Source organism: Heptranchias perlo, chromosome 13 (genome assembly GCF_035084215.1).
Source record: "Heptranchias perlo isolate sHepPer1 chromosome 13, sHepPer1.hap1, whole genome shotgun sequence".
Lineage (NCBI taxonomy): Eukaryota > Metazoa > Chordata > Chondrichthyes > Hexanchiformes > Hexanchidae > Heptranchias > Heptranchias perlo.
The window spans coordinates 28,640,082-28,653,608 of NC_090337.1; the positions used below are offsets into that span (position 1 = coordinate 28,640,082).

General features: G+C 44.5%; 1 protein-coding gene across 1 annotated transcript in view; it reads right to left on the reverse strand.

Moving 5' to 3' along the window:
- LOC137331445 (chloride channel protein 2-like) overlaps positions 1–13,527 on the reverse strand; it is a 412,704-nt gene that overhangs the window by 84,774 nt on the left and 314,403 nt on the right. Inside the window, exons 14-15 of the mRNA XM_067995242.1 lie at positions 9,917–10,027; positions 9,579–9,792 (exon numbers count right to left, since the gene is read on the reverse strand). Coding sequence (XP_067851343.1) covers positions 9,579–9,792; positions 9,917–10,027 — 325 coding nt within the window. The remainder of the gene's footprint in view (positions 1–9,578; positions 9,793–9,916; positions 10,028–13,527) is intronic.

The following is a 13,527-nucleotide window of genomic DNA, read 5'->3' on the forward strand; positions in this document are numbered from 1 at the left end:
GGGGAGGGACTTCTGTCAGAAAAATTGGACTGGCACACTCCCTGCACTACAGACACAGGTGCATCTGTGCCACTGAAGTGCACAGCACAATTTTACCAGGTTTGCAAAATTGGGCCTTTCATTTCTAAGGGTAACGACATGTTGCACTTTCGTGTCAACACAATCTGGTTTTGGATACACATGAATGCAAAAAGCAGCAATATCACTTGTTCTCGATCAGGCACTCGAGGGCAATAAAGCCAAGTGGTATAAGCCCACTCTAAAAGGCCATCTCCCACTGCTTCAACTTTGCACTGGCTGCTGTATAATTTCAGTCAGTGTGAAGTTGCATTTTAAAGTGGCCCAAACCTAATGCTTCAATATAATACACAGCTTCTTCTGAAAGTAATTTTGTCCTCTGAGTGATAGAACAGCCCTACTTATAATTCAGGGCAATTTTACCAGCAAGAAAGAGATAGCAAAAACTGAGTGCCTCCCTGCCACCTCAAGCCCTCTTGTACGTGCATCTAGTACAAGAACTGCTAGACAATCTGTCCCCTTGAGTGCGCAGCTTGATAGGAATGTCTGTGCAGTTTTTAAAACAAAACAAAATTATGTTTGCATTTTTAAGTTGGGCAGTTAAAGTAAAAAAACAAGGAACTACTAAGTCATCCCAAACCACTTCTCTTGCAGTATAGGGAGAGGTTCCCATGTTCAGTTTCACTACACCACAGTTTATGGTGATGGGGGAGTAACGTAGAAGTCATTTGCCCAGTCACCACAGTAAGTCAGGTAGGTTGAATTGTGTTGTTTACACTGCCAAATGAGACTCAAAAATCATCCATTAATTTAGCCTGTTTGCTCTGGTATAAAATATACAGAAACTTCAGGTCTAAAAGTCAATGTTACACTTTTTAAATATGTTATATTGAAATGAATTATATTTTACCTGAATAGTGAAAGGAAAATGTTTCTTGCAACCCTATTAATTTTTATTTTCAAACTATTTCATATAATGGGTAAGGCATATTTGTGCTTTGACTTACAAAGTCAGTCTTATTTCCTAATTGACCATATTTGCATTTTTAAATCAGGTGAAATTTTGAAAAAACAGGATTTGTAAGTATTTCCAGAGAGTTTAGATTAGCAATGGTGACACTATCTTCCTCTTTCCAATCCTATATTTTGCTCCGCTATACAGGCATCTGTTCCAATCTGCTGGGGTTTTCAATTTGTTTGGCTGGATCTAAACTGAACTTCAAACTTGCCTAATCTCACTCAATGAGCTTGGCCAATTCACTGCAGGCCCTCTAGATGGAGCAATGCACAGCACTCAACCTCAAGTGGGAGTAATAGTTGACTGCTCTCGTTCTGTGCCACAGAAGTGTAATTCAGAAGGGGCTTTGGAGGGGACAGGGGGTTGCCAACTCTGGTTGGAGGCATCCCTGGAGGTTTAGTCAAGTGACATTCTGATCATGTGACGTCCACATATGTTATTGCATTTACTGTATAAAGGTTGGGTCCCCTATGGTTGAGTATTTTTGCTCGTGTTTTCGTGCCAGCAGCTGTTGTTTGACGAGTTCCAAGAACCAGGAGGCCCGTGAGCAGGGGATGAGGGGAAACCGAGATGGGGAGGGGGGGTGGGGGAAAGAGAGAGAGGAAACTGAAGGGGGGCAGAGAGAGAGGGGAAACTGAGGGGGAGGGGTAGAGATGGGAATCTGAGGGGGGTAGCGAGGGGAAACTGAGGGGGGTAGCGAGGGGAAACTGAGGGGGGTAGAGCGGGGAAACTGAGGGGGGTAGAGCGGGGAAACTGAGGGGGGTAGAGCGGGGAAACTGAGGGGGGTAGAGCGGGGAAACTGAGGGGGGTAGAGCGGGGAAACTGAGGGGGGTAGAGCGGGGAAACTGAGGGGGGTAGAGCGGGGAAACTGAGGGGGGTAGAGCGGGGAAACTGAGGGGGGTAGAGCGGGGAAACTGAGGGGGGTAGAGCGGGGAAACTGAGGGGGGTAGAGCGGGGAAACTGAGGGGGGTAGAGCGGGGAAACTGAGGGGGGTAGAGCGGGGAAACTGAGGGGGGTAGAGCGGGGAAACTGAGGGGGGTAGAGCGGGGAAACTGAGGGGGGTAGAGCGGGGAAACTGAGGGGGGTAGAGCGGGGAAACTGAGGGGGGTAGAGCGGGGAAACTGAGGGGGGTAGAGCGGGGAAACTGAGGGGGGTAGAGCGGGGAAACTGAGGGGGGTAGAGCGGGGAAACTGAGGGGGGTAGAGCGGGGAAACTGAGGGGGGTAGAGCGGGGAAACTGAGGGAGGTAGAGCGGGGAAACTGAGGGGGGTAGAGCGGGGAAACTGAGGGGGGTAGAGCGGGGAAACTGAGGGGGGTAGAGAGGGGAAATTGAGGGGGGTAGAGAGGGGAAACTGAGGGGGGGAAAGGGAGGGGAAACTGAGGGGGGAAAGAGAGGGGAAACTGAGGGGGGAAGAGAGGGGAAATTGAGGGGGGGAAGAGAGGGGAAATTGAGGGGGGGAAGAGAGGGGAAATTGAGGGGGGGAAGAGAGGGGAAACTGAGGGGGGTAGAGCGGGGAAACTGAGGGGGGTAGAGCGGGGAAACTGAGGGGGGTAGAGCGGGGAAACTGAGGGGGGTAGAGCGGGGAAACTGAGGGGGGTAGAGCGGGGAAACTGAGGGGGGTAGAGCGGGGAAACTGAGGGGGGTAGAGCGGGGAAACTGAGGGGGGTAGAGAGGGGAAATTGAGGGGGGTAGAGAGGGGAAACTGAGGGGGGGAAAGAGAGGGGAAACTGAGGGGGGGAAAGAGAGGGGAAACTGAGGGGGGGAAAGAGAGGGGAAACTGAGGGGGGGAAAGAGAGGGGAAACTGAGGGGGGAAGAGAGGGGAAATTGAGGGGGGGAAGAGAGGGGAAATTGAGGGGGGGAAGAGAGGGGAAACTGAGGGGGGGAAGAGAGGGGAAAATGAGGGGGGGGAGAGAGGGGAAACTGAAGGGGGGGAAGAGAGGGGAAACTGAAGGGGGGGAAGAGAGGGGAAACTGAAGGGGGGGAAGAGAGGGGAAACTGAGGGGGGGAAGAGAGGGGAAAATGAGGGGGGGGGAGAGAGGGGAAACTGAAGGGGGGGAAGAGAGGGGAAACTGAAGGGGGGGAAGAGAGGGGAAACTGAAGGGGGGGAAGAGAGGGGAAACTGAGGGGGGGGAAACAGAGAGGGGAAACCGAGTTGAGGGGGGGGGGAAAGAGAATGGTGGTGTCAGAAGTAAATGAAAAGTTATCAGCATACATGTAAAAGCTGATCACATGCGAATGAATAGCATGTAGATGAGGAAAAGAAGGGTGTCAAGGATAGGGCCTTGGGTCATACCGAAGGTGACTGTGTGGAAGGGGCGGGGTGGTGGGAGGAGAAGCCATTGCAGGAGATGTGCTAGCTTTGTTGGAACGGGTGGGCACTGAACCCCAGGCTAGGGCAGTGCCATAGAGGTAATTCAGACAGTGGACTAAACCTGGGGTTTCCTGGTCTGGATCTACAGAATCTTAAAAAACCTTTAAAATTGAACATTTTAACCTTTCTTTAATATATATGTATAAACTAAAGATGCTGCCTTAAGAGATTCAATATATCTTAGAGATGATTATTTTGATTGAATTTTAATATTTAATATTAAATATTATTAAATCCATGAGGCAGAGTAGTAAATTTATCAATGATGTAGCTTTATATTGCCTAACATGTCCTGAAGGGATATCATTTTGAAAGGACTGCAGGTTTTCTATGAAAGGGCAATTTAATGGCATATTTGTCCTCATTTCCTCTTCTCTTTTCTGAAAGCTGTGTTTAACTTCCATGTAGCAGAAAGCTTTTAAACTTCCATCGCCATTCTGCATATTGTTCATCTTTTGTGTATCTCAGCAGAATGAGAAAGCTTGTGACAGCAGGTCATTCGATGTACGATTTGCATATTAACAAAGAGCAATTTAACACAGTACTCCTGTGAACTGTCAAGAAACACCTCCAACAATCACATCTAGTTTTTGTGAACTTTCAGGACTTTGGCTAAATTATCACTGCATATTTTGACAGATTTGTAAAATGTACAAGTTTTACACTGCCAAAATTATTTTTAAAAAATCAGCCTAACTTTAGTTTGGAGATGGGGTGGTAGTTTGTAAGGACAGAGGGGTGGATGGTGGGTGATTAGACCATGATTGTCACTAGATATATGTAAAGAATCTTACAACACCAGGTTATAGTCCAACAATTTTATTTGAAAATCACAAGCTTTCGGAGATTATCTCCTTCGTCAGGTGAGCGTGGGACTCCTTGAACGTTTCGCATTTATAGTCAGAGAACAATACCTGGTGATTACAGATAATCTTTCCAACTGCCCGTTGTCAAGGCAATCAAAGTGTTCAGACAGAGAGGTGTTACCGACAGGACCACCGAATATACAAACGGCCAGAACACAAGACAGAGAGAGAGAGGGAGAAACATCCGAAAGGAAGAGAAAGACAGAGAATGACCCGTTGTATTAAAAACAGATAAACTTTATTCGCTGGTGGGGTTACGTGTAGCGTGACATGAACCCAAGATCCCGGTTGAGGCCGTCCTCATGGGTGCGGAACTTGGCTATCAATTTCTGCCAATTGATAGCCAAGTTCCGCACCCATGAGGACGGCCTCAACCGGGATCTTGGGTTCATGTCACGCTACACGTAACCCCACCAGCGAATGAAGGTTATCTGTTTTTAATACAATGGGTCATTCTCTGTCTTTCTCTTCCTTTCGGATGTTTCTCCCTCTCTCTGTCTTGTGTTCTGGCCGTTTGTATATTCGGTGGTCCTGTAGGTAACACCTCTCTGTCTGAACACTTTGATTGCCTTGACAACGGGCAGTTGGAAAGATTATCTGTAATCACCAGGTATTGTTCTCTGACTATAAATGGGAAACGTTCAAGGAGTCCCACGCTCACCTGACAAAGGAGATAATCTCCGAAAGCTTGTGATTTTCAAATAAAATTGTTAGACTATAACCTGGTGTTGTAAGATTCTTTACATTTGTCAACCCCAGTCCATCACCGGCATCTCCACATCATGGTCACTAGATATACCACCCCTATGCTGCATGTTAGCTGAAGATGTCCTTACAGCAGACCGCATTGTTCTACATCTAGCTTTGTGATAAGTTAAACCCTGAAAAGACAGTTCCCCACAGTCATTGTGAGGTTGGTCTGCCAGTGCCAGCAGATTTGATTGCTGGCATCTTGCTAGCTTTTGATTGCCCTGGCATGTTTTCTTTCGTGCATTACCACTGAAAGTATAACATACTGTGATTGGGAAGCATCCAGCATTACTATTATTTTGGCATTCACATCTTAGTGGTGCCATCAGGTCTGCTGTCCCAGCTTCCTTTGGGAATAGGAATCTCTGCAATGTAAGGAAATATAGGTTAAGGTATGAAGGGGTACCCGGCCCGAATGAGTTAATTAGTCAAGGCTTTAGCTGAAACTACTGTACCGTAAAATGGACTGCTTTTAAATTAGCTCCAGGCACTAACAGCCATGAGAATCGTGTTATTACAAACTAAGGGAGGAACATAATGGTACCCCCCACTCCTTCAGACATAGTGGAATGCTGAAGCTAGCCATCTCCTGTTACCTTCGAGGCCTATAGGGTGATTTGTCAACTGCAGGTCTGAGGAACATTGTGCTAAGGATAAGGAGTGATAAGGGGGGGGGGGGGGGGGGCTACAAGGCACCGTCTCTACTGGACAAATACGCATTGTCTATATGATGGGTAAGTTAAGGGGAGTATTTTGGAAAATACCTGATTGGATGGATTTTGCCGCTGTTCCATTTTTTGGGGTATAACTGGGGAGTCTGAGCCTTTGTTAAGTGTAGAGGACAGAAAAGAAAGTACCAGGCAGGTAAATGAGAACGAGAGTACGTGCATGAAGGAACGGGGAACGAGGTCGCAGCTTCTACCCAAAGGACAACAGGGTAATATAATTGTCATTTGTGCTTTATAAACTACTGCTTAAATACTGTAACTATGATGTGGAGATGCCGGTAATGGACTGGGGTTGACAAATGTAAAGAATCTTACAACACCAGGTTATAGTCCAACAATTTTATTTGAAAATCACAAGCTTTCGGAGGCTTTCTCCTTCGTCAGGTGAATGTGGGAATCCATGAACGTTTCGCATTTATATTCAGAGAACAATACCTGGTGATTACAGATAATCTTTCCAACTGCCCGTTGTCAAGGCAATCAAAGTGTTCAGACAGAGAGGTGTTACCTACAGGACCGCCGAATATACAAACGGCCAGAACACAAAACAGAGAGAGAGAGGGAGTAACATCCGAAAGGAAGAGAAAGACAGAAAATGACCCGTTGTATTAAAAACAGATAACTTTTATTCGCTGGTGGGGTTACGTGTAGCGTGACATGAACCCAAGATCCTGGTTGAGGCCGTCCTCATGGGTGCGGAACTTGGCTATCAATTTCTGCTCGACAATTTTGCGTTGTCGTGTGTCTCGAAGGCCGCCTTGGAGAACGCTTACCCGAAGATCGGTGGCTGAATGTCCTTGACTGCTGAAGTGTTCCCCGACTGGGAGGGAACCCTCCTGTCTGGCTGCGACAACGGATGAACGGACACCGCGCAACAATCGCCAGACAGGAGGGTTCCCTCCCAGTCGGGGAACACTTCAGCAGTCAAGGACATTCAGCCACCGATCTTCGGGTCAGCGTTCTCCAAGGCGGCCTTAGAGACACACGACAACGTAAAATCGTCAAGCAGAAAATGATAGCCAAGTTCCGCACCCATGAGGACGGCCTCAACCAGGATCTTGGGTTCATGTCACGCTACACGTAACCCCACCAGCGAATAAAAGTTATCTGTTTTTAATACAATGGGTCATTTTCTGTCTTTCTCTTCCTTTCGGATGTTTCTCCCTCTCTCTCTCTGTTTTGTGTTCTGGCCGTTTGTATATTCGGTGGTCCTGTAGGTAACACCTCTCTGTCTGAACACTTTGATTGCCTTGACAACGGGCAGTTGGAACGATTATCTGTAATCACCAGGTATTGTTCTCTGAATATAAATGCGAAACGTTCAAGGATTCCCACATTCACCTGACGAAGGAGAAAGCCTCCGAAAGCTTGTGATTTTCAAATAAAATTGTTGGACTATAACCTGGTGTTGTAAGATTCTTTACATAAATACTGTAAGGTATTGATTCCTGCGTGTGCTAAATAAAGTCATATGGCTATTAACCATTACAGTGTCACCCTCGACCAATTGAAAAAGAGTCAAATTGACTACAGCATGAACTAATCATCTGGCAAAGCAAGGTATGTTCACCTCTACTTTTAGATGCAAGTGGTCCAGTACCAATGGGTGGCCACAGAACACCTTCCTCTGTTGCTCCTCTTCTTCCTAACAAGGAAAATCCACTTACCAAATATTATTGCATCCTTCCTATGACTTTTGATATATTTACCAAAACCTAACCACCCTGGACGCCCTTTTCACATGGGCATGATTTAGAAATGAATATCCTGCATGTCAGAATATTGGGAAATGGCATGCAGGACATCCTGGGTTCAAATTATTATTTAATTAAAGTTCCTGCTGTTTAAGGTGTGTAATTATACCAGCCCATAGGAAATTTTGTGTGAAGCAAAGTGAGCAGAGGTCTGGCATAATGAATTTCCACCCATTTTTCCAATTGAGTAGACCCATTTGGAAAATCTAGGCTGTAGTCTCTTCCCTTCCACTTGGAAGTTATATTTACTACAATCTAGGATGTGGAGTGCAATTCGGTCTTCTACAGAGATGCCATGACCAAGAAAGACTAATCAGAAAGCATACAAGACCCCAAGGACACTCCTGTGAATTGATTTGTGTTTCTTGTAACACACAAATCTGTACATTGTCACTGCATCACCCACTGTTTCTATTCAGTGACACTGATGTTCACTCAGTAAGGCACCAATTCTAAGTGGCAGCAAATGTGATATGTGATAGATCACTGAGGGGTTGAGAACTGAACATACTGTGGCAGACACAGGCTGCCAACTTTTATTATTTTAAGACAAGTAGTGAATAAAACAGTGCAATCTACCCTGAGACTGTAGGTTCCGAGAGATTTGAAAGAATGTATGCTTTTAATGTTTCTTATGAAGAGCTGCTAGGATAAAGATGTTTGCTGGACTTCAGGAGATGATTTTGGTCTCTGTATTACTCTACTTTCCAGCAGGAGTAGGGCGGTAGCGAGAACAAAATCACCCAAAAAAAATACTTCCCATCGTCTTCCTTCCCGTCTGTATCCCCTTTAAAAGGAATTATTATAATTAACAGCTTTTTGTGTGTTATTTTCGTTATTCATTTTTTTCACACTTTGGTTTTTAGGCACTGATGGCATCATCGGGGAACTGGTTCAAAAAAGCTATTGTCTTAATATTGTGAGAGAACAGAATTGATATCAGTAGAAATGCAGCCATCAACGTAAAGTGCTTCATTTATCCTGAAACTTCAGCTGTGCGTATACACCACAAGATTCAATAACTCCTCAGTTAACACCCTTGATGCTGGCTGGCAAGATTCTATATTGATAAAATAATGCATCGCCTCAATGAAGATGGTGACTCATACTGGGGAATGGCTCCATGGTGCTGGCAGCCCTTCAGTACCTTCTCCTTGCCATTCTTCAAGGTTGAGTTCAAGCAGTGCATGTCAGGCTATTCGTCTAACAGGGGCATCACAGACAAATTAAATAAATTATCAACATCAGAGATGAGTTATAAATGGGGAAAAAGACTGGAGTAAAAGGTAGGGGATATCATCGACAAAAGCAGTAATGGGAAAAGGAGTAGTGTTTAAAAAAAAGGAAAAAAAGGTTAAATACAGAGTATGAAAATTAAACTGGGAGAAGTGGAAGGCATTATTTTACAGGAAGATCTAAACTTATTGGCATTAACAGAAATCTGCCTGCAAACTGGACTAGAACGGAAAATAAACATATTGGGATTAAAATATTACGGGGAGATAGAAGAGATAAGAAAGGGGGCAGAGTGGTAATATTGTTAAAAGAGGGAATACATGCTGTAGAGTAGAGAGGGTTGATGTAGACAAGAAAGAGGTACAGACAGAGTCAATATGATTGGAGCTCAAAGATTAAAAACAGCTTGTCAGCAAAAACCTGCTCTCCAATGCTCAGTTTGTGTTCTGCCAGGGCCACTCGACACCAGGCCTCATTACAGGTTTTGTACAAATATGTTTTTAATGATTCCATTATGGAAATGGTTTAGGTTCTGACCTAAAATTAAAAATTAACTAAGCTTTGAAATTTAGTGCTGGCATGGCTGTCAATGGTTTTAACCATGGGTATGAAGCTGGTATTCCCTTCAAAGTTCTGCAAAATGCATTTCTTCCACCCTTCAGCCTCAGAATTCCAGTCTTGTTCCTCCTTGGGCAACATTAGAAAATGCCATGATCAGGATATAGAGTGCTTACTACTAATTTACCGATAGCCTGCCAAATTACTTCTTTAAATTCTGGAATTAAAATATTAACTCATTGAAGCTTTAAACAGTAGTAATTAGTAAGACTACTCACTCAAGGTGTCCCCAACCAAGCTCAGGAAGGTACGGAAGTTTCTTGATGCGAATGATGCTGTCATAGACAGAGGGCTGCAGACTTTGGGAAACAGCATTGGCTAGGATGACTGCTATCATAACTGGCAGGATGTGGGAGATCTGGCCCGTGAGCTCGAAAACAATCACTGAGGTGGAAATCGTGTGAGTCACAGCACCTGACAATGCTGCAGCACCTGCAGGGAAAATCGGTGAATTAAGCACCTGGCAGGAAAGCCCAGATTCATTTGGCATAAACTGTGCTCATTCATTCTTCTATGGTAGCCAAAAATAGTGATGGAAGACAACAAAAAGCCTCACCTACAACAGCATATCCACCTGGCACAATACGATAAATACTACCATCTGCATGGATGCCATCAGGAAACCAAGCTGCCATGCTTTCTCCAACAAGGCGACCAAATGCAGCACCTGAAAAAAAAAAAGCCAACACAAATGGCTGAAGTGAGAAAAGCAACCACTGTTCACTGACAAAGAAACATATATATAATTGTTCAAATCCAACACTGAAGGAAGATTTGCCTGATCACTATGTATAGCATAATCCGAAACACTTTTTGCTACACATCACAACCAGAGCAATTCTTCCCCCTTTATTTGTTCCACCAGAATTCTGACCCAAAAGGGAACATTTGGATCCTGTTTATACTGATAGATGCCTGTGATGTACAAATGCTGTAAATACCAGCATTTCTTTCAAATTTAGCATTTAACATTCACATTTTGTTTAGAAACTGTTTTGAGTCTAACTTTCTAATTTTGGAAAGTGCTAATCCATCATAAGGAAAATACTTAGACCCTTCGGGCTGTGATTGGCCATATTATAAAATATAATATATCAATATACTCATTAAGAGATAAAAAGCTTCCTGACAAGACTATGGGAAACAATAAATGCCGAACACTCATTCCATCCATCCATCCATAACATTTTATCAAAACCTTTCCGGCAATAAATATGTTTATAACATTTTTGCTTTAAACAAGAAGGTGAGCACTCACCATATAAAAATTCTATACTATGTGGGACTAAAACATAGTTCAAAAAATCTTTAATCATTTTTAATTATTAATTTTCCCGCTGATTAAATCCCACCACTTTGAGCCGACATAGGAGGAAGACACTTTACTGATATTAGCTGACACTAGTTAGTGTTTTTGGAAGCCACTCATGATACCTCATAATGCTCAACTGGAACTGACTTTTTCCAGATTGCACACCTCCCTGTAGGACCAGATTGGATGTAGATCTCTGGAATACCCCACAGATGTCATCCCTGATACACCCAAAACTGAAATCAGTCCAAGCAAAGTCCTCCCCTCCCATTTCCACTCCAGTGTCTTGTTTAACAGTTACTCACTGATCATGCTGATTTTGCTCGTGTCAATAATTGTTTTTTCTTCAGTAATTTTTTTTTTAGCTAACAGTTACTCTGATTGATTTTGTCCTAACTAGTTGCCAGTTTCATGTTGATCATTTTCATCCTGCAATTTTTAATTAATTATGTTCTATGGATTTAAAACAATCAGAATGCAACTGCAAACAGTAAGAACGAAAGCAATCAGTGAATCAATGCAGGTGAGAAATCATGAGACAACAGTTGAGAAAGTGTGGGAAATCAGTAAATCAGCATTAATATGAAATTAGAACCATAGAAAAGATACAGCACAGAAGGGGACCATTCGGTCCATCGTGTCCGCGCCGGCTCGAAGAACAACCAGGTGCCCATTCTAATCCCACCTTCTAGCACCCAGTCCGTTGCCCTGCAGCTCACAGCACTTGAGGTGCAGGTCCAGGTACTTTTTAAAAGAGTTGAGGGTCCATGCCTCCACCACCAATTCGGGCAGTGAATTCCATACACCCACCACCCTCTGGGTAAAAAAGGTTTTCCCTCATGTCCCCTCTAATCCTTCCGCCAATCAGTTAAATTTATGTCTTTTAGTTCTTGAACTCTCCGCTAGGGGAAACAGGTACTTCATGTCTACTTTATCTGGGCCCTCAAAATTTTGTACATCTCAATCAAGTCAGTCCTTAGCCTCCTCTGCTCCAAGGAAAACAACCTCAGCCTATCCAATCTCTCCTCGTAGCTGCAATTTTCAAGCCCTGGCAACATTCTTGTAAATCTTCTCTGCACTCTCTCCAGAGCAATTACGTCCTTCCTGTAATGTGGTGACCAGAACTGTGCACAATACTCCATCTGTGGCCTTACCAGTGTTTTATACAGTTCCATCATTACATTCCTGCTTTTGTATGCTATACCTTGGTTCATAACGGAGAGCATTCCGTATACCTTCTTCAGAATGTACTCTGGTTGGGTGACTTCAATGTCCATCACCAAGAGTGGCTCGGTAGCACCACTACTGACCGAGCTGGCAGAGTCCTGAAGGACAGAGCTGCCAGACTGGGCCTGTGGCAGGTGGTGAGCGAACCAACATGAGGGAAAACTTACTCGACCTTGTCCTCAGCAATCTACCTGTCGCAAATGCATCTGTCCATGACAGTATTGGTAGGAGTGACCACCGCACAGTCCTCGTGGAGACGAAGTCCCGTTTTCGCACTGAGGACACCATCCAACGTGTTGTGTGGCACTACCACCGTGCTAAATGGGATAGATTCAGAACCGATCTAGCAGCTCAAAACTGGGCATCCATAAGGCGCTGAGGGCCATCAGCAGCAGCAGAATTGTATTCCAGCACAATCTGTAACCTCATGGCCTGGCATATTCCTCACTCTACCATTATCAACAAGCCAGGGGATCAACCTGGTTCAATGAGGAGTGTAGAAGAGAATGCCAGGAGCAGCACCAGGTGTACCTAAAAATGAGGTGCCAACCTGGTGAAGCTACAACTCAGGACTTCATGCATGCTAAACAGCTGAAGCAACATGCTATAGACAGAGCTAAGCGATTCCACAACCAACGGATCAGATCAAAGCTCTGCAGTCCTGCCACATCCAGTCGTGAATGGTGGTGGACAATTAAACAACTAACGGAGGAGGAGACTCTGCAAACATCCACATCCTCAATGATGGCGGAGTCCAGCACGTGAGTGCAAAAGACAAGGCTGAAGCGTTTGCAACCATCTTCAGCCAGAAGTGCCGAGTGGATGATCCATCTCGGCCTCCTCCCGAAATTCCCACCATCACAGAAGCCAGTCTTCAGCCAATTCGATTCACTCCATGTGATATCAAGAAACAGCCAAGTTCACTGGATACACGACTAAATCTAGAATTGCATCCCCTCTTGTTGGGCTGGTCACATACTGGCTAAAAAAGTTCTCCTGGACACCGATCAAGAATTTTGTGCCCTCTGTGCCCCTCACACAGTTTGAATCCCAGTTGATGTTAGGGTAGTTGAAGTCCCTACCCTAAAGTATAAATTATATTATGATATTGGGAATGAGAGATCAAGAGCAGGTAAGTCTGAGAAACGCCATATGAATCACAAAAGAAATGACTTGAGAAGCAAAGAAATCACTAAGTCTGGGTGCTGGGTGAATTGCATTATAGAAGGCTACTATAGGCACACAAAGCTCAATTTAGGTCTTATTAGAAGTGAGCTTTTCAGAAAGAGCATTGTTCAATATTTATTGGATATAAAGCGGCGGATAGAACGCATGGGGAACTCGTGTGTGCGCGTTTTAGACCGGTTTGCATCAGTGCGATCTGTGTGTGTAAGTTCCCTGAATTCGTGGTATAAGGCCACATTCAGGAAGTAGTTTTCACCACTTTGACTTCACACTGGCTGTGATGTATCTGGAATCTGTGCAAAACAGAGTTGAAAAAAATCATTCAAATGATAGTAGAGTGCTGGCTATCTCATCCTAAGGCTTCCCCTCTACCAATAGTCTACAGAATTTTAAAACCTAAGGTGGCCATCTCTGAACTACCATTTCTAGATTTGGCTTTACTT